We start from the raw sequence: 26542 nt of genomic DNA on the forward strand, positions 1-26542 counted from the left end.
GTGTGGGGGGAGTGCGCGGGGGGGGGCACGCAAAATAAGCTGGGGACCTTAGCGACTTCTGCTCACTGCTGCCACCAAGTGGATGCAAACTTCTTTAAAAAGCTCATTCTGGGAGGGGCCCGGGATGCTGGGGCTAACATTCGGGGATACTTTTAGGCTTCTGAATTGGTCCGTGAGCTAGCTTCTGAAGCCAGCAGAGATAAGAGGCAGAGAGATGGTGGAGGAGAGAAGTACCGGCCAGATTTCTCCCTCTACTCCCCTCAAAGAGCCCGGGGACAGGCCCAGGGTGTGAAATCCTAACTAGAGGCCTCCAAAGTCTCCTTAGAGGCTGTGGAGACAGGTTTTGGAAGGGTCCAGCTTCAAGGGCTCTGGGGTCAAATGAGATCCATGACATCACGGGAAGGAAAGCACAGAAGTAAGGAATAGCCGAAGCGAGGAAACGGCAGTGGGAAGGGCCTGCAGTGGCTCTAGGAACTCAACCGGCTAACTCCCACAGAGAGGTGGGGGATGGAAAGAAACAGAGAGCCCAGGACAGGCCCAAAAGGGGCTGTAGCTTCTGTCCCCAGGTCCCTCTGTCCACATAAAAAATTAGTAAAAATAACTGTGGTATTTGTTAAGCACTTACTACGTGCCAAGAACTGTACTGAGCACTGGGTTAGGTACAAGACAATCAGGTCCCAAAGGGGCTCACGGTCTAAGTAGGAGGGAGAATAGAAACCCCATTTTGCAGATGAGGGAACTGAGGCATAGAGAAGTGAAATGACTTGCCCAAAGTCACCCAACAGACAAGTGAAGTCATTTTTAGAACTCAGGTCCTCTGAATCCCAGGTCTGTGCTCTTTCCACCGGGCCACGCTGCTTCATTTGAACTTCCCAGGTTCTGTCAATCTCCCTTCCTCTTCCACTGTCTCTAAAGATCGCCAAACAATTTCATACAGGACAACAGGCTAAAGAGAGGCAGAATCTGTGCAGCTTGTGGGCAGGGAACTTGTCTACCAACTCTGTTGCATCGTACTCTCCCAAGTGCTTAGTACAGTGCTCTGCACACAGTATGTGCTCAATAAATACCATCGATTGATTGATCTATGCAAATGACTGAAGAGTTCCAGAATCAGGACTCTCAGAGCAAATGCATTTCCATCTCCATCCCCGCTTGTGCAGAGAAGGCATCTGAACAAATGATTAAGGAGAAAAAAGCTGTTCTCTGCCTTTCTGATTTTTGAAAGGACTTTCTTTCCCTTTTCACTCATTGTTTCCGGGAGGAGGGGCACAGGTAGGACAGAGGTTCACAGAACTTTAAGGGAAGAATGGGAGATGGGAAGATGACAACATGGCTCTCCATCTCCCCGGAGGTCAGAAGTAAAGGAAATGAACTTAGTAGCATAAAGGATTTAGGTAGACACAGGGAATAAGTTTCTGACAAGGAAGGTTAAAGGTGTCACACCCCAAATCCAAGGGTTTTAAGAACAGGACAGACTGACATTGGTCTAGGACAGGTTAAGTGCTGTCATGCACAAAGGCCGGCAGGGATGGATAGGATGAACTCTTGTAGTCCCTTCCTGCTTAATGACTCTGCATTACGGTCATTTGACAGGTCTAAGCTATAATAATGACAATAATAATGGTACTTGCCAAGCACTTACTATGTGCCAAGCTTATACACTGATACAAGCAAATCAGGTTGAACACAGTCCCCATCGTGCATAGGGCTCCCAGTCTCAATCCCCATTTTCCAGATGAGGTAACTGAGGCCCAGAGAAGTGAAGTGACTTACCCAAGGCCAAAGAGCAGGTGAGTGGCAGAGCCAGGATTAGAACCCATGATCTTCTGACTCCCAGGCCCGCGCTCTACCCATTACACCATGCTGCTTCTCTATAACCCAACTCCACCTCCTCCCCCTCTGCCCCCTCCCCACAAAAAGCCAGTGTTGCTGGGAAGATTTTGGGGGGGGGGGGGCGGGTCACTTAAAAGTTTCAAATTCCTTCGCTGTGACACCAAAAACAAATGATCCTGTCCATCAGGGAGACCAAAAGACTGAAGTGAAGCTCCTGGAATAGCAATTCCCATCTCAGGCAGGCGTAGGTCAGGCTAAAACTGGTCGACACACTAGATTTTGCAGACCTCCGTTTACAATGGAATAAAATCGCCTTACCTTGATGGTTTTTGACTGAAGTCTCAGGCCGTTCAGTGTGTTTATCGCTCTTTCAGCATCTTTTGCAGTCACATAGTTCACAAAGCCATAGCCCAAGCTGTGTCCTATATGGAAGAACACAATTAAAAAAAAAAAAAGAGAAAAGAAAAACCGAAGAAAAAAGGAATACGAAGAATCCCATTGGAGTGGTGGTGGTGGGGGAAGCGGAGGTCAAGGGGAAATGCCACCTTGCTGATTATCCAAAATTTCCTCTAGAGCTAAACCACCACAAGACAGAATCATCACTTCTCCAACCCTAGCCTCAGCCCCTGCTTCTTGGTATCGAATGATGGGTAAAAGGCGAAAGGAACAAGAAATTCCTTTAACTGGGTACATGCAATGATCAGAGGCAATAAAAACAGTACCAACTCTCGGCAGGCTGGATCCCTGGCCTTTAACTCAGCGAGAAGGAACAGAGACATTGGAATACACACCACCCACACTCAGGCAAGGAATTGCTTTTATTTCCCTGGAAACACTCAGGAATGCAGACATATTGGCCAGGATTGCTTGGGGCAGGTGGATTTTTGGGAAGGAATTTTCCTGGAGGAAAAAATTCCAGTTTTTGACCTAACCAAGGGGAGTCCTGAACTTGGCCTCCCACCTCCCAGACTACTCCTTGGACACTAAGAGTAGTTCATACTAATAGTATTTATTAAGCACTTATTGGGTGCAGAGCATTGTACTAAGCACTGGGAGATGACACAGCTGCTGGTACCACGCTGGGCTTTTCCCCTTCCCATCACCACCACCACCCTCAGCATATCCAGGACTGACTGAGCCTTGGATGCGCAAGCTGGTACTAGGTTCTCGGGAACGTACAGAAGAGGCCAACACGCAAGCCCTACCCTCAAGAAGGAGTTTACGGGCTCATGGGCAAGATGAGCTAATTAACAAAATGACAGTCATGAGAGTGAGAGCACATATAATTCATGAATCCCAACGGGCAAGTAAATTCATCACAAAAGGCTCCTCTGGGCAGGTTGTCTGTGGGGCCGGGAGGGCAGTGGACAGCTGCCAGCACCCCGGGTAGCATCTGTCGATCAGGTGGACTCTCGGACCAAACAGGAGGCACACACACACACACAAGCACAATCTCTAGGAAAAATATCTTGTCGGCGCCGGCTCAACCGAATGTTTTTGCATTCCGGTATTCTGATTTGTGCCAAAAAAAGCACAAGTATCCAATCCTCCAAATTTCAGCAGGCTGAGGTGAGACGGCAACGGAAACATGTGGAGGCTAGAAAACTTTCCAAACTGGTTATTAAGGTAGCCCTGGACCAACACGGACCATTCAATGCTCCGACAGCACTACACGCTACTATTACTTCCACTGACCCCTGAAGTGACTCTGTGGTTTGACTCTCCTAAACAAGGGAGTTTCAAATTCAGGTAAGAACGAAATGACGAGAGAGTCTGCTGCCGAGAAGCACAATCTTGGGGATAGCCACTGACCACAGATGTAGAAAGAACCAGGGGCTAGAAAGCCTTTTCCAGATGATGGTTGGCATGGTGCTTCAGGATCCTTTTCCTGTGATTGAGACCACAAGGCTGGATTTCTAGGTCCCTGGTAAAGAAGACTTGGAAGTTTCGGGGGCTACAAAACGCACTGGCCCTGTGATGGAAAAAAGCCAAAGGCCAGACCTCTGCACCCCCACCTACGTTCGCTTCTTGCTGGCTTCCAAGTCCAATTCAAAACACCGGTATGGATCCAAGGGAGCCCTGGGGCGTGTTCTTCGTCTGTGAGGGGGAGACTCTACCTGCAAATGTTGCAGCCTCCAAACAGAGGCGTTAACAAACCATGGCCACAAGGTCGACCCAAGACAACCTACTAAGGGTCTCCTGAATATGAACTTTACAGGGATGACAAGTCTTTTTCTCTGGAGACTACAGATCTTTCATGACCAGTTCAGCATTCGATCTGCACATCCTTCCTTCATCCCTCTAACACCAACCTACTCTATGTACCTCAAGCTCATCTATCCCGCCACCAACCCCTCACCTGTGTCCTCCTCAAATACCACTGATTGATCGACAGATTGATTCATCATGGCCCCAAAAGAATTATGCCCAAGTAACAAAGCTATTATCTGAGTTCGGGAGTTTCTAATAACACCGGTGCTATCAGGATATCATTCTTTTCTTTAGATGGAGAGGCCCACAAGTTTCTCCTTAAACAGAGAGCAGGATTTATGGGACTGATCTGCTCATCAGTTTCTTCACAGGTGGAACTAAAGGTGAATAACCGTTGCATTGGAGCTCGTCAGTAATGTGACCTTTGGCCAGCAGTACTTAATTCCTGCAAGGGACGTGGATGTGGAAAAGTTCTACACTCTGAGAACCACTGAGCTTCTTGATCAGCCTCTACTCGCTGACATTTAATACCTGAAATGTCTACAGCACTTTCATTTTCCAGAGCACATTCCTATTAATGATCTCATTTTGTCCTCCCGACATCCCTGTGAGATAAGGAGAGGCCCACTGTATAGATGAGATTTGAGGCACGGAGACATCTAGAAATTTTTTTAAGGGCACTGTTAAGCACTTTCTCTGTGGCAGGCACTGTGCTAATAATTGGGGTAGACACAAGGTACTCAGGTTGGACACTCCATGCCCCTCATGGGGCTCACGGTCTTAAATCCCCATTTTACAGATCAGGTGATCGAGGCACAGAAGTTAAGTGACTTGCCCAAGGTCACACAGCAAATACACGGCAGAGCTGGGATTAGAATCCAGGTGTCCCAACTCCCAGACCGGTTCTCTTTCCACTAGACCTCGCTGGATTTTCTATATGGGCATTTAGATCCTCTCATAGTACTACTTAACCTAACCAAAGAACTTATCCAACAATTCGGCTCCCTTAAATACCCTGGCAATTTGGGTATTTAACAGCAAAGTTAGGGAATCACAACTCATGTTAGCCTTTATGATGTGAGCTTGTCCACTTTGCCTCGTTCTTCTCTCTCACTGGTAACTTCTTGCTCACATCCTTTCTTCTACCTGAAACGCTCTTGCCCTTCACATCCGGCAGACTACTACTCTCCCCACTGTCAAGGCCCTACTGAGAAAAATAACCAAAAAATCATATCTCCTAATCTCTCAATCACTGGCATTTACTGAGTGCTTACTATGTGCAGAGGACTATAATAAGTGCTTGGGAGAATACAATCCAAGAGTTAGCAGACACAAGCCCTGCCCACAACTAGATCATCATCTCACATCTTCCCATTCTATTTTCCCTCCCTTCTACATCACCTAGGCACTTGAGTCCATACCTACATTAAGCACTTAGGTACTAACCTCTCTCCAGAACCCCAACGGCACTAACGTACACCTCTTTAACTCCGTTGCTTCCCCCTGTCATTTCTCTCAGTGTCTATCTCCCCTACTGGACTGTGAGCTCCTTGAGGGTAGTGATCAGGTCTAATTAGGGGACTCTCCCAGCCAGTCAATTGCATTTATTGAGCGCTTACAGCATGTTTACCGTACTAAGTGCTTGGGAGAGTACAACAACAAACACATTCCCTGCCCACGACGAGCTTACAGTCTAGAGAGAGAGAGAGAGAGAAACACATTAATAAATTACAGATATGTAAATAAATTACAAGCTCACAGTAAGCACTCAAATGTGGACCGACTGATTCTCAGCTGCTTGCCCGCCACCCCCCACCCTGGTCCCACTAAGTTGTCAGAGCTGCTGCTCCTCAAAGTCATTCATTCATTCAGTCGTGTTTACTGAGCGCTTACTGTGTGCAGAGCACTGTACTAAGTGCCTGGGAGAGTACAATACAATAAACAGACATATTCCCTGCCCACAATGAGTCCCTTCTCCCTTCAATCAGACAATTCTCTCCATGTGAGATGGCTTCTGGCCACCCAAGGGAGACAGTGAAAGAGTGCTTTGCTCTTCATTACTAGGCTTGTACCTGAACAGACCAGAGAGACCACCTCTGGGAGAGGGGGGTAGCCGGTCTGAAGAAACCAGGAGGGTCGATGTGACCTTGCCTCCTAAGGAGTCAAGCAAGTCAGTCAATCGTACTCATTGAGCACTTACTGTGTGAAGAGCATTGTACTAAACGCTTGGGAGAGTACAACATAACAGAACAGATACATTCCCTGCCCATATTGAGCTTACAGTCTGGTGAGAACAGTGTCTGAAAAGGCGAAAACATTCAATACAACTAAATCAAATCCAGAGACCTTTGGAGGAACTGAGTTGGCTTAGGAAGCACCCTCCCACCCAAGATCAAGCTGGAGGACGGACCATCTCTCAGATCCAGAGTGGCGTTCTGTTCCAGCCACAGGGAGTGATGCGAAGATGGCACAGAAGTGGGAGTGGGAGGAGGGAAGGGACAAGAAAGGCAACATAATGACCAGTGATATGACAAACAGCACAAATCCAAAAGGAAAAAGCCTGAGAACCGGGCTAGACAGGGTAAGATAGGGAGGAGATTGGGGGAGGCTGGGAGAAGATACGTACCATAGGGAAGGCTTGAGAGCCAAGAAATGAGGTGAGAACTAGTAACAAGTAGGATCATTTGAGAGCTACATTATTTGAAACAAATGGATGAGAGAAAATAATAATTGGGAAGTGTGGAAAACAGAGAGATTTTGAGAGTTGTGAAATGCCACCATTTTGTTCTACGCCTATCTTCCAAGATTAAAACTGCTGTTCAGCCTTCAACTTCACAAGCCCTTAAAGAGGTGGGGATGGCTCTGACAATTTCCTCATGCAGCAGGCCTCCATACACCATGTGACAGGGCAAAAAAATTCACTCAGGAGAGCAACAACAGTCTTCTCACTCAACAAGCAAGATCTCAAGTTAAGAAAAAATCAGGTGACCTGTACAGCAATAAAACTAGAAAACTGTACTTCCCCAAATCAGAATCTCTCTCGGAAGATGAGTAGACTGTCATGTAAGCAGCTGCCTCCAGACTACACTAAAGGTCTCTACAAAGAGATGGCTCAAATTCCGGAATAGCAAGCTTCCCTGATCAACAGAAGAGGAAACTTACTAGCAAGCTTAGTTGGAACTCATTTTTCACTAGCTCAGGCATTTCCAATTGTTTTTTGGCAGTCATTCAACTCTGGCTTGGATAGTTTGGTGACACAGCCTAAATATTAAAAAAAAGATTCACCCTTCACTACACCCTCTGCCCCCTCAACTTGACGCAACTTTCTTTAAAAACCGCTAAACAAGCTCAAACATGGGACGGTCCCCAGAAATCTCCCTTTGGATAAAATCTGCACAGCTGTGAAAGCACAGATGTGTCATGAGTTCCTGCAAGCGTCAGTATGATATTAATTACAAGTTCACCCCCAGGAGCCAGATATTTTTACTTACCTGACCCTTTTTCCCCTTAGAACAAAATGGCACCAACCAATCTGGAAAGGCTTTACTGGGGTCAAATTTGTGCCGGTATCAAATGAGAACAATATATTGGTGCAGTCAAATAAATTACCCCAACTGGGAAAATGGGGAGATTCTGTACCCCACCTGCCCACATTCCCCTCCCCCCCAGCCCTCCCCCCCAAATTAACAGATACAGCGAAGGCCGGAATATTTCAGTTTGAGTTGATTCTCATTTTTTGTTTGGATGAGTTTCTTTGGAACAGTGAACATCCTCTGGTTTAAAAAAAAAAAAAGAAAAAGAAAAAAAAACAAAAAAAAAAAAAAGAAAAAAAAGAAAAAGAAAAAAACCCAAAACAAAAAACAAACCAAAAAAAAACCCCACCAAAACCAAAAAAAACAAAAAACCAAAAATCACATACACATACACAAAGAAATATTTTCAAAGACGTGTACCAGGCTAGGAAGGTCACTGTTGGGGAGCAACAAGGAAGTTGAAATCCAGAAACATTTGTTGACAAATTGCATTTTGGATCCTTTCCAGGTCGGCTCCAGACCATGACAGGGGTCAAAGAGTGCACGTCGCCTTGACAATCTCCTGGGGATCAGGAACAAAAAAATCACTGCTGATTCTTTTGGAAATGGCCTTCTGACTGTTGATCACTGAATGGGTGAGGAGTGAGGAACCTCAGGGGGATCTCAGTGGCTAATTACCCTTCTTTGCTGAAGATCTTCTATTTCATGGACAAACAGAACACCAGTAAGGAAACCGAAAAATGTTTCTGCTCTCAGTGACGCTCCCTGGCACATCCATCCAACTCAGCCTTATATTCACACTGTAACTGATCATCTGCAATTGTACTTTTGCTCCTAATCTTCTCTGGCTTGCCAAAAGGGTTCCAAAGTGCTGGTCACCCTCGCCAAACACACACGCCCGGAACTCTTTTGAGACGTCATCAAATCTATCCCCCAGCCTCCAGGAAGGAGTTCATTTTCTAACTCTTCTGAAAACTTCACTGTCTCCTGCAATAACATGTCTCAAAACCTCAGTCAACTAACCTCTTTCTACTGCAAATTCATCAGGAGAAACAAAGGCACTATTCACCCACATGAAAAATTCTCTTTTCGAGGTTAAATAACCAGGCGTCACCATCACTGTCAACAGCATTTATTGAATGCCTGTAGGCAGGGTGCTTTACTAAGCTCTGGGGAACAAACAATAGAAGTCAAAAGATACAGTCCATGTCCTCGAAGCACTTACAATCTAATGGATAAACTCTGAGAAGCCTAACTGAAGAAGGTTTTAGGCTTGCATACATTAAAAGTGAGTCTCCCAGGGTATCTCACAAAAGCCTTGGTGATTCCTCTCAGGACTGGATCTATCTGGGGGCAACTACAATGTCATACTAAAAAAGAGCTATTCAGAGAGGAAGCTACACTTGGTTACACTAGGAGAGCAATTTCAAAAGCAAATCAAATCTCCAAACCACACCTGAAACCAACTCCGTTGGTTTGGTAGATGGCAAAACACAGGAAAACTCAGTGACACCTAACAGAAGTTGAGAGAAGATTTTGCTTTCAGTCTTCTCTCCACTTGGCAATTTCTGGGCCAATGCAACTCTGCCACCTGAATAACTAGTGTTTCTACAGACGAAGTTTGCACAACATCTCTTTTCAGAGTAAAGGAGAAATGCTTGTGGCATGTGCTCTTTATGAGCGGGGAACATGTCTGCTAATTCTATTGTACCGTACTCTCCTGAGCACTTAGTACAGTGCTTTGCAGATGGTATACGCTCAATAGATACTATCGATTGACTGATGCGAAGCCTTGAAAATAGCTAAAAGAGCGGGCTCTTTTCATACAGATTTCACCTAAAGCCTTTAAGCAGACAGATGAGAAGAGCTGTTCTGGGGGAAGCTCGGTAAGGAGGCCCTCTGAGTTAGAGGGCACTCCCTACAGGTTCCCAAAATACTTTCTTTTGTTGAAGGAAATTGAAGAAATCTTATCAAACCAAAGAGGTGTTTTGGGTCCATCAACCTGACTCTTTCCCTCAAGTGCTACAAATGAGAAAGTTAGGAGACTCTTGGAAAAAACCAAAACACCTCAAGTTATACTGTCCTCTGGGTAGATGAATGGGTTAGGTAATTCTGGGAAAAGAAAAATATATGGTCCAGAATCTATGTGTGTAGAGATCGAGATATACATATCTACCTATGTATATGGTCCATGAGTGTGTGTGGACACATACACACACAGATGTAACTCCATCTATATATATATATATATATATATATGTGTGTGTATACATGCACACACATCTCTATCTATATATATATACATATATACACAGACCATATACACACTGCCCAAAGACAATGGAGTCTCTCGTCGAGAATGACGGATGAGCCTCAGTCCTGATGTTTCAGGCCTGAGAATGCACGAAAGAACTGATTACAGTGCTAGTGATCTGCCCAGTGCCATTCGCACCTTCATCCATCTCTCTCCATCGTGTTCCCACTGGGGCCCAAAGTACAAGGAAGGAGGAGGCGGACAGGGATGTGGCACTTTGCTAAGTGCACGCAACAGGCAGAACTCACTGTTGGCCAAAGTGACAGCAGCCAGGCTAATGCCGTGTCATAACACCAGGCCCAGGCAGACCGTTTTCTCTAGCTGCTGCCGTCTTCACCACCAACGTTGGGCAGCTTTGTTTTCTCAGATTCTTGCTGGGCCCATCCACCTAGTGGAATACCCTGGCTGGTTTTTCTTCAGTCAGAATCCTTCACCAGTGCTGGCATAGCTCCAGCGGACAGAACCGGAACTTAAACCCGGGTCTCACATTTCCCAGAGCTGAGCTTTTTCCACCGGACCAACAGCAGGGCTGGTGCAGACACTACCAGTGAGGTAACCTCAAAATCTAGCTCCAAATCTCTTTTCTGTGCTTTTTTTTTTTTTTTTTTTTAAGAGAGGAAAAGGTTTTGTGGATTCTACACTATACCTAGCAGAGTGCCTTGCACATAATAAATGCTCAGTAAATACCACTGATTGACTATTAAAAGCTTTTTGCAGACAAGCTTCCAGAAAAGAACATGAGTTGGGTTGTTTGTTTTTTTTAAACTGACTGCTGAGACAGGGCAATTCTCCCCAAAGCAGCTGCCCCAAGTCTGTGGGGACAAGATCTGAAAGTCTCTCCAGAATTGCTGGTGCCCGAGTCCAAAGGAGAAATTCTGAAGGTGAGCCTGGGAGAGGAAGAGGATTTGGAAACCTACTGGCCTAATACTCTCTTCAGAGGATGACTCCCTTCAGTCAGTCACCACACTTAACTGAAAGGACAAGGAAACGTACTGCAAGGTCCTTTTGAAAAACCTAGTAAAAACAGAATCCCCCTCAGTGAGAAGTCCACAAAGGGGATTCCGGAGTAAAAGCTGACAGGGCTAACGAGATGAAGATAGCCCTGTTGCACAGCTGGGTTCCTGAATCTCTTCCCTGGTTCCTTGCTCTGGCTTCGGGGCATGGGATGGACACTTGAGGCTGATGATCTGTTCAAAGCTACTTGTTTGTGTGCAACTGGGCTGTATAGCAGCACACCCTCTCTTTTCACCTTGGAGCATCAGACAGCTTAAGGTTCCAAGACCCATAAAATGCCTGGTGCCAAAGGGTCGGCTTTCCCGCCGTGAGTGGGACCAGGACGTGAGAGCCCTGTAGTAGAGAAGTCGGAAGAAAAGAAAGAGAGCTCCAGCCACAAAGAAGAGTGGATGGATCTGTCTTATAGGGCCATAAGCTCTCAGTCTCCCTCTCTTCCTCAGACCCTACTTTGAGCTCTTCAGTGGGACGGGGCCTGTACCAACCCTACATCAGAGATATGGGGGTCATAACCTAAAATATCCATCAAGATTAGTGGAAATCTTATTGAGAAAAACTGTTACCTCTTCACCATAGTCTCCATTGTTGTGGAGAGCATTCACTGTGTGGTGAGCAGTGTGTTAGGCAGGTGGTGATATGTAACAGAAGCGGAAGACCTGGTCCCTGCCCTTGAGAAGTTTATAATCTAATGGATGCTTACAAGCGACAGTTGTGTCAAGCTAGTTACCACTTACATTTTTATTACATACCATTTTGCCCAGACATTTACTACATCAGGGGTAAAAGCTATTCTGGTATGGTCCCTGCCATACTTTCAAATTAATTCCCAAGGAGTTGGACAATGCTGTCTGAACTGTGAAATTGGAACTATCACAGTAAAGCCCCACAGAGGCCCAGATATGGGCCTCAGGCTGCTCTGTGCTATAAAAAGGCTGGTTGGGGAAGAAGAGAGAGGGACTCCGATCCCCCCATAGCAAGTACTGAGGCTATGGCACCAGCACAACGTATGCCCCGGTACCTGTAAACTGCCACACATGTGGGCGCACCCCCAGGATACTTCGCACGCAAGGAATTGACAGAGACAAGCTAGTTTCGTCGGCCAATGTTACGAGCGAGACCAAAGGGAGTCGTAACAACTAGGAACACCCCTTTCCCCACCCCCTGCTTTTCACCGCAACAGTCAAAAACACTACTACTTCTCCATTTTGCTCACTTTTTAAAATTTTATCTTTTCTTATCTTGTTTTGGGATCATGAGAACTGAACCTTAAAATCCCATCTTCAATTAATTCTGGCATTCCTAAATTTGCTTCAGCTCCCCACCCCGTGGGGGATTGCTAACACTAACGCACCTTACACCCCTGAGAGAAAGAAAAAATGGACGAGACAGGGCAAGGTCATCGTCTACGTCTGCTGCTACGGATACCGTGGCAGAAAACTGGAATCAAATTCTCAAACCAAAATGGAGACTCCATTTCCTTCCACAGAGAAGCTGTGTACCTGCATCCCACATGGGGAGTACAAGTTGGGGGAAAAGTTAAATAGTAATAAGTAAAGCTTTTATCGGGCAGCCATCTGAATATTTGTTTACTAAATTGCCTCTCCATCTATCTTTGACATTAGAGCTAGTCCCAGAGTTTTCCACTTAGATACTGGAACGGATTTAGCTTGATGAATTTTAATGTCTTGAAAGGACTTAGTTTAATTATTTCCAAATGGCTTTCCTCCAGTGACCCCTTTCTGCATATGACGATATCTGCCAGAATCCTTTAGCCATTTTAGTCTCAAGTCCCCTCTCGCTCCATGTCCCAGTGCCTGAAGGTCAAGAGGAGACAAACTCAGTCGACAGAGGAACCCTGGGATTATGCTTTGGGAACACTGGCTCGTTTCAGGCGCTTGAGATGGTTTTTGGCACCAGTGCACTGCAACGCATCGCACTGCTTTCCATCATCAAGACCTGTCAAAGGTAAAAAATAGACAACTTGATTCCAAGCCCATTTATTCATTTTTCAAGAGCAACAAGAGTTTTCTTTAGTATTAGCCACACTCTCAAACTTGAAGACGCCAAATTCTCCATTCCAGTCCATTACTTCTCAGTAGAATTCTATCCAAATGAAGAAGCACAAAAAAGCCCAGAGTAGCACCACCAGTATGGAATACAAGTTAACACTTTAAACTACATGGAGAGGATTTCTTAGCAGAAAGAACTACAGATGGATGCACGGCTGGTGCCTTAACCAGCATTCACCTTAGCCAATAATCTCACCCTGATTTATCAGCTTCTTCATACACTCTGGAAATTTTTAGGCCTGAGGAATCTTGAAGAGTCCCTGATTCAGACCAGCAGAAAGATCCCATGGCACCCACTCCTTATTTATAGCCTGCATCCTCAGTTCTGAAATCTTTGTAATTAGACCAAGGACCATCTGACACATGATGGGAGGGGCCACCAGTTTGCATCATGCCCAATGAAAAGCCATGCCATCCATCTACCTGGTTGGCCAACACTGCCCCTTTGCATCCTGGGACTTGAGCCTTGAGCTTGGTATCCCATTGGGGTCCAACTGCCTATTGACTTGGCCTGCTAAAAAAAAAAAGGGCTTAAAAAACCCACCAGGGGGCCATCTGGCAAGTGCCCTGCCAAGGCAGTGGAATTTGAAGGAATTTGCCCCCCCCCACTAGATTGGAAGCTCCTTGAGAGCAGGGATCAGGGTCTGTTGTAGCCTCCTAAGCACTAAGTACTGTGCTCTGCCCAGAGTAGGTGCTCAAAAAATACCACTGATTGGTTGTGCCAGTGAAAGCTTGAAGACTAGCTGTGGTCTCCCAAAGCCAAGATAATTCAATGACAAAGGGAACATGACCGTCACAAATCAAAGGTCAACACCTGGGTAGAGAAGCATAAGCAAATTCTGAAAGAACAGAAATCTGATGGGAACAGTGTGGACGGGAACATGGGAAAAATATGCATCACATAGCACTAAGTCCTTGGACACATTAAAACTGAAGGAGCATCTTCATCAGGAATCTGGAGTCGTGGAGAAGCTGGTTGTTTAGGGGTAAGAAGGAATTTGAGAATTGGAGGGAGCTTCTGGAAATAGACAGTAACATGATGTTCTTGGGATGGGAAGAAAACAGAAAGGAGGAGGGAGGGAGGGACAAGAGAAAAAACTAAAGAGGCTGGATACACAACCTTTTGAGTCCATCAGTACCAGTCCATACTCGATTCCCCAGAAAAGGGGACAGGTATGGGCTAGTCGGCCTTCACCTCTAGCTGACATTCAAGAGCTCAGAAAACGTGGACTGATTTCTGGTTCTTCGAAAAGAACGACAAATGAAATGATTGATTCTTCTCTCCGAGAGAGAGAGGGAGAGAAAAAGAGAGAGACAGGCAAAAGAGCTATCATCGGTATTTGGGAGTTCAAAGCCCCTGCACCTTTAAAACTTGGGCTAGAATGGGTTTTTTGGCCGAATCCTGCCGGATCTAGAATGTCTTCAGGTCAAATAATGCTTTAAAGGAGGGAAATTCAGGCCTCCTCTGGCCACAATGATAAAAATCATTATAGCGATACCAGTATTTGTGCCGCCACGCCACACTTGCAATTGGCAAAGACCAGCTTGGTTCATCCATACGCCTTACAACAACCCTGTGAGACAGGCTGTACTCCCTTAGCCCCGTTTTACAGACGAGGAATCCGGGGCCCAGAGTGTTAACGTTGGATGAGCTCACGGGTCTCATAAGTTAGCTGCGAATAAGCCAGAGCTTCTGAAGAAAACCCAAGAAAGGTTTCAGACTGAGAGATGAGCATATGGAGAAGCGTATACGTACGAAGAATGCATTTAAAATTATTCCATGTGGGACTACCATAAACAAATAACTTTGGCAAAAACAAAAAACAAAACCTAAGGTTTACCTGCTACTTTATCACGAATAAGCTTTGCAGATTCAACTTCACCAATACTGCTAAATAGACTTCGTAACTCATCCTGCGTCATGTTCTGAGGAAGGTAGTTCACAATTAAATTCGTTCTACCAATATCATCCCTGCAATCTTCAGCCATGTGTTCTTCATAACCATTAGACATTTTATAAAATATCTGCAAAGAAAAAAAAATCTCAAATAAGTTCTATATATTCATGCTGTAGGCAAAAGCATTGAACACTTTTTTCTCTTACAAAAATGCCAGGTTGAGAATCATGAATTCAACATTTCCCTTTGAGATAGACGCAACAGCCCAAAGGCAAACTCTCTCAGCCTTCTGAATGTTTGCTTGCTTCTTCCTCTCTTTCCCAGTTCTAAGGCTGCCGCCTGTCAGGTATTTACCTACACAGCTCAGACATGGCAGGGTCTGTCCAGCTAAAGGATCGCCCAGTCTGGAGGAGGGCAGGAACAGTCACTTATGTGGCTAGAGCTGCCCCTCCGCCAAGTTTGCCGGCTCATCTGGCCCAATACACCAGAGCTCCTGCAGTTGCCCCACTGCCCAGAGAGCCAGCAGGCATGCCCTGCCCTTTTACCTGCCCCACCGCCATCGGACAAATGGACAGCTGGGGAGCGCCAAGTCCTCCGTTCCCCCCCTTCCCAAGGGGACCAAGGGACAATTCAAGTGGCCTCGACTGACACTCTTCCTCCCAGAAGCCAACGGCACTGCACTATTTAAATACTTAGCCGCTAGCCACCGACAATACGTTCCAGGAACCGAGATAGCAGAATGGGTGGGAAACCCAAGAGCCCCCAAGATCAAGCTGCCGCCGCCACCACAGCGAAGGTACAGCTGGAAAGAGATCGGGGGCCCAAAGCCCTCACCTCTCCATACTTTCAGCTCCGACACTCGGTCCGACAGCGATTTCAAAAGACACTTGGCGGAAGGGTGTGATTCTCACGGTGACAGACGCACCCGCTAGCACCTCTGATGTCTCTTTTGAAAAAGAGGGCTGCGCATTTCCTCCACGGCAGGTTAAGGCTGCTCTGTGCAGGTCCTGCCAGATGAGAGCGTAGGTTCTCCCCAGGCACCCACAATCCTGCTTCTGAGCCCCGATAAGAATCATCTAGCTCCTCTGCTTGGATGGACTGTCACTAAGCTACTGTATTTGCATTTCAGCTACTCCGTCCCTAGAAATCGCCTCTGTGCCGCTGCCGTTTCATACAAAGCACCTTCTCAGCAGTCCTGAATGAAGCAACCCAGAGAACACATTCAGCAGTCAGCTTTTTCTTCAGCTCCAAGTAGGCCATGTGAAAAAAGCAGTCTGAGTGGGAGCAGCAGAAAGGACGCATCTTTGGGGCAGCTATAAAGAGAAGATGGGCTCTCTTTCCTCTCTCATTTATCCTTTTTTTTATCATTCTCGCTTTTACACAGCAAAATCCTCCCTTATTTTGCCGATGTTTTTTTCTTTTCATTTTTCCCCCGTTTTTGGGGGGAAGCTACATAAATAGGCAGGTGATAATTAATAAAGTATTTAAAAATATGGTATTCATTTAGTGCTTACTCTGTGCTAAGCACTATACTAAGGGCTGGGGTAGATAAAGGCTAATCAGCTTGGATGCAGTCCCCATCCCACATGGAGTCTAGGAGAATTTCAGGGTTGAGGTGTCCTTTAACCCCCAGCCCCCCATGCCGGGCCCAAGTCTCCACTCTTTAAAGTAACTCTCACACTGGTGGGGAGAGTAGTTTCAGCAGAGAAAAACGGCACACGTGCAGCTTGGTCCCAATCCACCAAGGTACGATGGATCAAGGTGCCAGGTGATGACGAGAACAGTGTCACTGGCCAGAAACGATGGCTGTCCTTTGCTGCACCATCTAGGCTGACCACAGGGGGGTTGACTCCTCTGCCCCAGGCGGCCGGACATGGGTGTCAGAAGCACCTGGGTCTTGTAGTGGCCTTTCCTTATTAGAACGCTGGGGTTCTGGCTGATGGTTCTGAACCAAACTCAAGCCGGGTTACAGCAACGTCATCCCCAAGATTTTCATTTCGGGTCTCCTTTACTATAGCCATTCTCAGGTGGCCAGCCAGCACCTGATAACTGTGGATTTCAGGGTGGCTTCTGAGCTGAAAACTTAGCCCTGGAGCTCAAGCTGGATCTCAGGGCAGCTTGTGTCTGGGTGGGCCTCAGACTCTGCAGGGAGTTGTTTTCAGGATCCTGGCAATCGGGCCACCTGGCTAGGGGGTGCTGTTCTGCCACTACCAGCAGGGTCCCAGATACCCTCTGTCGGTGATGCCCACTTACCCCTTCAGACCTCTGGCTCCAGTTCTCATTGGCCTTGGACAACCAAGCAGTGTGGCTCAGTGGAAAGAGCACGGGCTTTGGAGTCAGAGGTCATGAGTTCGAATCCCGGCTCTGCTACTTGTCAGCTGTGTGACTGTGGGCAAGTCACTTCACTTCTCTGGGCCTCAGTTACCTCATCTGTAAAAATGGGGATTAAGACTGTGAGCCCCACGTGGGACATCCTGATTCCCCTGTGTCTACCCCAGCGCTTAGAACAGTGCTCGGCACGTAGTAAGCACTTAACAAATACCAACATTATTATTCTCGCCGATTTTGCAGGCTTCAGTCATTCCCCACTTAAAAATGCTGCACAGTTCTAACCATAATCTATACCTGTTGCTTTGATTGTATAAGTTCCCCAGAGAAGCAGCAAGGCCTAGTAGACAGAGCACGTGCCTGGGAGTCAGAAGGATGAGGGTTCGAATCCTGGCTCTGCCACCTGTCTGCTGTGTGACCCTGGGCAAGCCACTTCACTTCTTTGTGCCTCAGTTCCCTCATCTGTCAAATGAGGATTAAGGCTGTGAGCGCCACGTGGGGCAGGGACTGTGTCCAACCTGATTATCCTGTATCTACCCCAGCGCTTACAACAGTGCCTGGCACATAGTAAGCGCTTAACAAATACCATAATAATAATAATAATGGTATTTTGTTAAGCGCTTACTATGTGCCGGGCACTGTTCTAAGCGCTGGGGTAGATACAAGTAATCAGGTTTTCCCACATGGGGCTCACAGTCTTAATTCCCATTTTCCAGATGAGGCCCAGAGAAGTAAAGTGGCTTGCCCAAGGCCACAGAGGAGACAGGTGGCAGAGCCGGGATTAGAACCCATGTCCTCTGACTCCCAAGCCCGTGCTCTTTCCACTGAGCCATGCTACCTCTCAATTATAATATTATAATAATAGTAATTATTACTATTCCCTAATCCCTATTCCCATCCCTCAAATGGCTCCCCGTCAGCACTGAATCAAACACGGGCTTCTGACTTGGGCCTTCCAAAGTTCTCCAACTACTCAAAATTCATCTCCAGAAGTTACGCTCCAAGCACAACCTCATGAACGGCCAAGTTTGCCTTCCTGAAGTCTCTCTCACCCAATTCTCCCTGTCTCACCTTGGAACCTATGTTCACACTATATCTTATTATTATTACCTTATGTCCAAATTGATTTGTGATTGATTTATATCTACCCCAGTGTTTAGAACAGTGCTTGACACATGGCAAGCACTACATTTCATACGAAACAAAAACGAACTGGAAAAAAAACCCCAACCTTGCTGTCAAAGTCAACTATACCAGCTTCCCCTACATTAAACCACAGTTCAAAGATCAACTCCTTCAGGAAGCCTTTCCTGCTTTGCTCCAGCTGTTCTCCCATCCACCAGCCTAATTCACAACTCTACATCTTAAGCCACAGGGGTCCAAGTCAAGGATGGCACAGGTGGTTAGGTGAGCCTACTGGCCTGCCGGGGGAAGAGGGGCATAAGAGAGGGGAAAGGATACTATGTGACCTTTTAAGCATTTCTTGGGCTGCAGACACCAGAATCTTCTAGGCTTCCTAATTTAGTCTGCTTAGCATTTAAACACACAGACCAGGACTACGACCCCACATGGGTTTACAAAATTCTGTATCAAGTTATTAATCAGGCAGGACATTAAAGAAAAATTTATCGGTGACTCTAGAACCAAGTCAAAGGAACCGCTTACAAAAATTCCGGACAGTACACTGAGGTCCATGTTTATGTCTGATAACCTTCAGCAAGCTGAAATGCATGAGGGAAGAGTAAACACAATCCATTTGGCTGGAAAACCGAAAAGCGGCTTAGCTTTTTTTTTTTAAATGTTGATATGGTTTACAGATTTTGCGTATTGCCAAATCTTTGGGTAGATTACGATGAATTAGTTCGTTAACCTCCATTAAAGCCAAACATTCTTTCCCAAACATAATGTAACTGAAATTAACCTGCAGCAATTTGGAGCTATGGTTTCAACAGCATGGATGAGGCAAATAACAGATAAGCCCTACAAATCACACACACACACTTCTCAGTAATAGCACAAACAGTTGACTGGCAGAAGGAAAGTGCCCCTGTTTTTAAACTTCAAAATAATTTTTAAATACCCCCATCTCATACAAAACTATGCTCGCCTATGGGAAAGAAATTATTCAAAGACAAAAAAGAATTCAGAATATACAAGAATTTAAGAATTATACAGAAAATGGTTCCTCAAAATGCCAAATGTTCTCACACACACATGCTTTCTGGGTGCCCTCTTGGTACCGAGCTTCTTAGGATTTATTTTAACTCTGGATTTACCAACATTCACTCAATCTCTGTGATACAGGACAACAGTGCAACTGGGACACAGGTGGACATCATACCACGGGATATTTGAAAGGCAGAGAAATCGAGAACTGTGACGATATTCCACTGTCCATTTCCTCTCATTCCTCAACTCCAGTGACCTCCTACTCCACCCAACCTCACACACTCACCAACTTGAACACACAGTCAATATCATCTCTAGTCACTGTACAACCTTTACACTCATCCAACTCCAAAATCCCTCCATCCGACCACAGCCTCCTCACCTGCTCTCTCCTACCCTGCACAAGTCTGTCCTGTCCCTCCAAGAGACCTCCAATTTTTTGAACCCAATTTTCTAAAACCACAGCACCCCATTTAGTTAGCATATACAAACTACGTTCTTGACGCACAAAGATGCCCTTCTCCACTGAACTCAACTCCCTCACTCCTCTGTCCCTCTGCTGATCTCATACCACTAATCTTTGGCCCTGCATCACCTCCACAGTGCACTTTCTCTGCTCCTGTGCTTGAGCTGCAGAGTGCTCTTGGCAGAAATCCAGACATCAGGCTGATCTCATCCATCGTTACATTATCCTCACCTGCTTTAACTCTGTCCCTTTCTCTGCTTGGCAACAATACTTATCTATTCTTATTGTCTCCCATACCCATTACCTGCACCAGCTGTTTCAGATGATTAACTCCCTCCTTAAACCCTCTGTGTCTCTCTCCTGCCCCCTCTTAATCTCTTGCCCCAGTGACCTGCCCACATACTTTATTGATAGAATTGAAACAACCAGGTGTGATCTCCCTTAAGTGTCCCCTGCTCCTCTCCACTCCCTCCCTCCCATCCTTTCTGACTCTCCCATATTCTCCAGCAGTATCTTAAGAGGAAATCTCTTGCTTCCTCTCAAAATCTATCCCCCTACCTGTGCCTCTGATTCCATCCCTTCACATCTCATTAAAACACTTGCCCCCTCCCTGACCATCATTTTCAACTGTTCACTTTCCAGTGGCTTCTCCCCTTCTGCTTTCAAACATGCTCCTGTCTCCCCATCCTAAAAAAGCCCTCCCTTGACTCCATAGCTCCCTTCAGTTATCACCCATCTTCCTCCTACCATTGCTCTCCACGCTTCTTGAGCGAGTCATCTACACCCAGTCTCCACTCCTCTCCTCAATTCCTTCCAATCTGGTTTCCGCCCCCCTCACTCCGTGGAAATGGACCCCTCTAAGGTCATCATTGATCTCACCAAATCCGATGACCTTCACACAACCCTAATCTTCTTTGACTTCTCGGCTCCCTTCAACATTGTTACCCAAACCCTTCTCCCGGAAACATTATCCAACCTTGGCTTCACTGACACTGTCCACTCCTGGTTCTCTTCCCATCTCCCTGTCTGCTCCTTCTCACTTTCTTCTGCAGGCTCCCCGTCTGTCTCCCACCCTCTGGTCCCTCAAGGCTCATTTCTGGGTCCCCGTCTATTCTTCATCTAAACTCACTCCCTTGGAGAACTCATTCGTTCCCAGGGCTTCAATTACTATATTTCCCCAGATGCCCCAAATTTCCTTCTCCAGCCCTGACCTCCTTCTCTGCTGCCTCACACTTCCTCCTGCCTTCATGACATTTTTTTAAAAATGGTATTTGTTAAGTACTTACTACATGCCAGGCACTTTACTAAGCACTGGGTAGATATAAGCTAATGAGGTGGGACACAGTCTATGTTTCATAGGGGGTTCACAGCCTTAAAACCCACTCTATAGATGAGGTAACTGAGGCACAGAGAAGTAACGTGCTCAAGGTCACACAGCAGACAAGTGGCAGAGCCGGGATTAAAATCCAGGTCCTCTGACTCCTAGGTCCGTACTTTAATCACTAAGACAAGGATGTCCCACCAACACCTTAAACTAAAACATGTCCACAAGAGAACTCATCTTCCCAACCAAACCTTGTCCCCCTCATCACTGTAGACAAGAGCACTAGCCTCGCTATCTCACAAGCCCATAATTTTGGCATTATCCTTGATTCACTTCTCTCATACAACATATATATTCAATGTCACCATATCCTGTGGGTTCAACCTTCAAAAGATCACTAAAATCCAACCCTTCTTCTTCCACCTTGACTGCATCCGCCTCTCATCTCTTCCCACACTGGTCTATACTTCACTCTGTGGCCCGGATCATTTTCCTACAAAACCATTCAGTCCACAGAGCCCCGCTCAAGAGCCTCCAGTGGTTGCCCAACCACCTCCAAGAGAAACTCCTAACCATTGGGCTCTAAAGCACTCAATCAGCTCACTCTCTCCTACCTCACCTCACTGATCTACTACGGCCCAGCCCACACATTTCACTCCTCTAGCGTCAGTTTGTTCACTGTGCCTCGACCTCATCTATCTCAACACTGACCTCTTACCCACGCCCTCTGGATTGGAACTCCCTTACCCTCCATATACACCAGACCATCACTCTTCCTACCTTCAAAGCCTTTATTAAAATCACACTGCCTCCAAGAGTCTTTCCCTGATAGGCCCTCTTTTACCCAACTTCCTCTCCGTCATCTCTGCACTTGGATCTGTATGCTTTGGGTATTTGGTATTCACTTGTCCTTCAGTCCCACAGCACTTCTGTATGTATCCATAATTTGTTTATATTAATGTGTGTCAACCCCTCTAAAGACTAAGCTCATTGTGTGCAGGGAACACGTCTACCAAGTCTGCTGTATTGTACTCTCCCAAGCGCTTAGTACAGTGCTCTGCATACAGTAAGTGCTCAATAAATACCATTGATTACCAAGGCAAGCTAGCCACAGAGCTAGAAAGTGGTCCGGAGACCTTTAACCTAATTAGATTTTTTTTATTTTGGTAAAAGTAAATATACAGTCCAAAGAAGGGCAGTAAATTAAAAGGACTATCTGGATTCAGCCCTGGGTTAAACCAATTTTGACGGCTGGGAATCTGTTTTCAAATGGATGAAATAATCTTCCTGGCCCAATTATAAAATTTCAATGATGTCTTCATTAGTCAAGTTGAGTTGTTAAGGTTCTCTCAAAACAAGGAGGGATTTGATTTAAATCAAAATTGATTCAAATCATTGGTCAGGAAGCCTCTCAGTTTATTCCCTGTTCTCTTTGAGAAATCAATCATTTTTGAGCGCTTACTGTGTGCAGTGCACTGTACTAAATACTTGGGAGAGTACAATATAAGAGTTGGTAGACATGTTCCCTGCCCATGACAAACTTACAGTCTAGAGGAAATCCATCCTTCTGCTACAATTTTAATACAAATTATTCACAACCCAAAGACAGCTGTAGATTTCCTTTTTAGGTCGAGTCTATACATTTTTATAAGTAGGATTTTAATTTGGCAGCTACATTAAAACACCAAGTTGAAGTGAACAGCTGCTTTTACCAAAGTTGGCTGAGGCAGATACTTATGCCTATCACCATCGTCAAAGCAACTCACTGGGAAGTGAACTATCTCTAATTCGCTAGAGCAAGCGCTTAGTCCAGTGCTCTGCACACAGTAAGCACTCAATAAATATCACTGTCTGATAGACTGGGAGGGTAATATTTGGGCCAAGCTGAATCAGGGCGTAGGAGCCACCACCAAAGAAAAATACATACTGAAATTTTTTCAGTTGAAACTTCAGACGTATTTACTCGATTACTGTTTTTCCATAACCAGCATTTTAGAGGTATCTCCAACTGTTGGTGCTGGAACACCAGGCTGTACATAAAGATCACATCCAATTCTACTGCTGGGTCAGCCTAAATGGTCCCGCCAGCCTGATAGTCTGGGATGCTCAGAGTTTTGTGTGATACTCCCTCTTCTGTGCTGACCCCCTAAGCACTTGATATTCACCCCACCCTCAGCCCTACAGCACTTATGTACAGATCTCTAACTTATTTTAATGTTTTCCCCTCTTTGCCGTAAGCTCCTCGTGTTCAGGGACCACGTCTACCAACTCTGTTGTAGGGTACTGTCCTAAGTGCTTAGTACAGGACTCGGCACAGAGTAAAGCTCTCAATACTGCTGACTGATCGACTGAGGGTTGCCCTCCCGGAGACCCATCTCCATGATTAGGATTGGAAGAAGGGAAAGAAGGAAGGACCTTCTAACATCCCTAGTGGCCCATCTCAGACCCTTCACCTGGGAATTTCTCCAAACCCTGCCTGTAACTACTGATACAGTGCACAACCTCCCATAGTCACAGATTCCCTGGGCATGGAGAACCTCAAAAATGGGTTTTGCCTGACCTAATGCAAATGCTGTAAGTGGAATTTTGACACTTTCTAATTCAGGAGTTCTTTCCACATTCTGTGAAGTGGTTTCTGTTGCTCAAGTAGCAGTTTTAGCATCCTGGCTTTTTAATGGAAGCCCTTATTTGAAACTGACGATTATAAGCTTCCATCATAATGACAAGTGCCATTCCTACTTAAGTTTTGCTTTGATCTTACACCTTCTGTTTTCTATTTCCAATATGTAGTCACGAATTCAAGAGCAGATCAGTTTCTACATGCTTGTGTTTTGCGTATAAAAGAAACTGCTCGAGCAAAGCTCCTGAAATTGCATAAGGATGTTTTTCCACCGACGGCAGTGAATGCTGATTTTCTTACCCCAAGTTGTGGTGGGGGGATGGGGGGAGGGTGCGATGAAGAGGTCTACTAACTTTCATCATTGCTGAGTTTTATAACATACCTATTTCTGCCCTGGAAGTCAAAGGGCTGCTGGGCGGTGGCCATCTATGTTTTATATGCTTGTTGCCCATTTCCTCCTCTAAAATGGACAAAATACAGCCTCCCCCTCTCCTGCATCCCTCTGAGAAAGAAATCACCTTATCTGCATAGCAGTGGTGCTTCCTAAACCGAGTAAAATAATGTTGCACCTGCACAAAAGTTTACCGGCACCATTGGCTCACGTTGAATGTGGCCTCCCCTCCAATTCAGGGAAGCAGAGGGGCACTGCTGCCCCTCCACTCCTTTCGGCATCCACCATCCAGTAGAGGAACCAGCCACGACCAAGCACAGTTTGTGGAGTCGGGACTTTTTGGGCAAGTGGTGGCCAGGGTCACCATACCGCTGCTTTCCTGAACTTTCACAAATGGGTGCTCTCTACAAATATCTTGCATCTTGATTTCTGACTTGCCAGACAGATGGAATCAATCAGTGGCATTTATTGAGTGCTTACTATGCATGGAGCGTTGGAAGCCTGGCACCAGCCAGTCTGTATCTAGCATCATCTCATCTACAGCCAAATGACTCAGTTACCATGACACATTTCCTTGGATTTTACCTAAGCAGTGAAGTTTAAAATGATTGGAAGAGTTGAATTTAATTGGTTTTAAATTCACTATCACCTAGTATAAGGCACCGTTCTTGGGTCCTGAAGGGTGTTGCGCAACAGTATTGCAGCAACACCATTACAAGATCCAAAAATGGGCTGCCTCCTGTCCTCCGCCATGACTTCTTCCCCCTCCTTGGCTGGGGGAAGAGAGGAGGAATTGTTGAGGCCCAAACTGAAGGGACATCCAGTCTCAGCCGACTCACCCGCAATCAAGGTCCCCCTGGGTGCAGAGCCCTGGACTCGGCCAGGAGTTCCCGTTCCATGGGCAATTCTCGCCAAGACTGTGGGGCCACACAAAGAAATTCCCAGCTCATAAGTAAGAGCAGGACTGGGGCTCAACTTTGGGGGCAGCAATCACAGCAGGTCCGTGTTCGGGAATACCGCCATTCCTAGCCTGGCCTCACGGGGTCTGTTTTGTAGTGGCCTCTTTGCAAGAGATCTGAAAGAGCCCATCAGTCTTATTTCTGTTGGACGACTCCAAACACTTAGGTCAGTGCCCTGCACACAGCAGGTGCTCAATCAGTGCAGTTGATAAGCAGAAGTAAACAGATTTTCCCAACCAGAAGAAGTCCCCAGGTAGACATTCTGGTGGCCGTATTGGCATCATGCTCTCGGATTCGCTCTGGAACAGTTTCAAAAGTCATGGATCTCGTCACTAATTGGGCACTCATTAGTTCATGGCACTGGGGCAGAAAATCTGACAACCAAGCCCAGCAAGTCTGTTGCCTGTAGTTTACTTTTGACCACGCTGTTCTGGGTATTTTCTTCTTTTTGCAGTGGCTCAAATTTATTTTTGGCAACTACACACCACTTTGTGTGACTAAAATAATCAAAAAACATGCCCATCCATCTTCCAACTCTCTTCCACCTCCTAGTTGTAAATGATTTTGTGTCCTCCACTTCCTGGAGGGTAGAGATCACAGCTCCTTTCGCTACCATACTCTCCCAAGTGTTTTGCTGGGTGCCTTGCACACTGCTGGTCCTCCACAAATACCCAGTGATTGCTTAGGTAAATTCTGTTGCTTCAGTCCATTACTGAAGGATAGAACCAGATCCACTCAATTCTGCCGTAACATGTTTTCACCCTGCCGTTTGGCTACAACATGATGTCAGAACTAGGGGACGCTCTTCCAGCAACTCATAACTGTCGGGAAGCAGCACAGCGTAGTGTCAGAAGAAATGACTGTACACAAGCATGCAGTGTCCAACATGGGAAGAATTTTCCTGAACACGAGGCTCTCCTCAATTATAGAATTGGGTGTATTATATAAAAAAAAAAAGGTGGATTTGTTGCAGCCACTCAGTGATTATGACGAGTGTTAAAATAATATGAAGTCCATAACGATCCAACAACTACCATACTGCTAAACTCTGTGGGGCTCCATACATGTTTTCTAGAACAATTAAAACAACACAGAAGTAAGTAGTAGTAAAATGAGATCTGAAGTACCTGATCTGCAAGTCAGAGCATCCCAAATCCAAGGTTCTCCTATTTCCAACTCACCCAGTTTTCACTTCCTTTGCAAGTTAGCAGGCAGAGAAATTGGCCGTCCACCTGTCATTGATGGGTACAACTTTCAGGGGAGGACAGGTCAACGGGCCTGACCGCTACCTGCCTGGGATGGGACTGCTTCACTGTCACAACAGCCAATTCCTCGGAAGGAATCCCAGCTCCCATTGCTTTTCCAAGGCCAACCTAAGCAGTCTCAGGAAAGTGAGTGGCCACTTTGGTGAAGTTT

General features: G+C 46.0%; 1 protein-coding gene across 5 annotated transcripts in view; it reads right to left on the bottom strand.

The window, feature by feature from the left end:
- ELAVL1 (ELAV like RNA binding protein 1) overlaps window positions 1-26542 on the bottom strand; it is a 51298-nt gene that overhangs the window by 18995 nt on the left and 5761 nt on the right. For 2 of the 5 annotated variants that reach the window (XM_029049996.1, XM_029049997.1), the window contains 2 exons: window positions 14813-14996; window positions 2152-2255 (listed from right to left, as the gene is read on the bottom strand). In XM_029049996.1, coding sequence (XP_028905829.1) covers window positions 2152-2255; window positions 14813-14984 — 276 coding nt within the window. In that variant the 5' untranslated portion in view covers window positions 14985-14996. Of the gene's footprint in view, window positions 1-2151; window positions 2256-14812; window positions 14997-15703; window positions 15728-17122; window positions 17235-26542 lie in introns of those variants that run through there. The other 3 variants (XM_029049995.1, XM_029049999.1, XM_029049998.2) reach the window with 3 other exon arrangements.

This window comes from Ornithorhynchus anatinus, chromosome X1 (genome assembly GCF_004115215.2).
Source record: "Ornithorhynchus anatinus isolate Pmale09 chromosome X1, mOrnAna1.pri.v4, whole genome shotgun sequence".
NCBI classification, from domain to species: Eukaryota; Metazoa; Chordata; class Mammalia; order Monotremata; family Ornithorhynchidae; genus Ornithorhynchus; species Ornithorhynchus anatinus.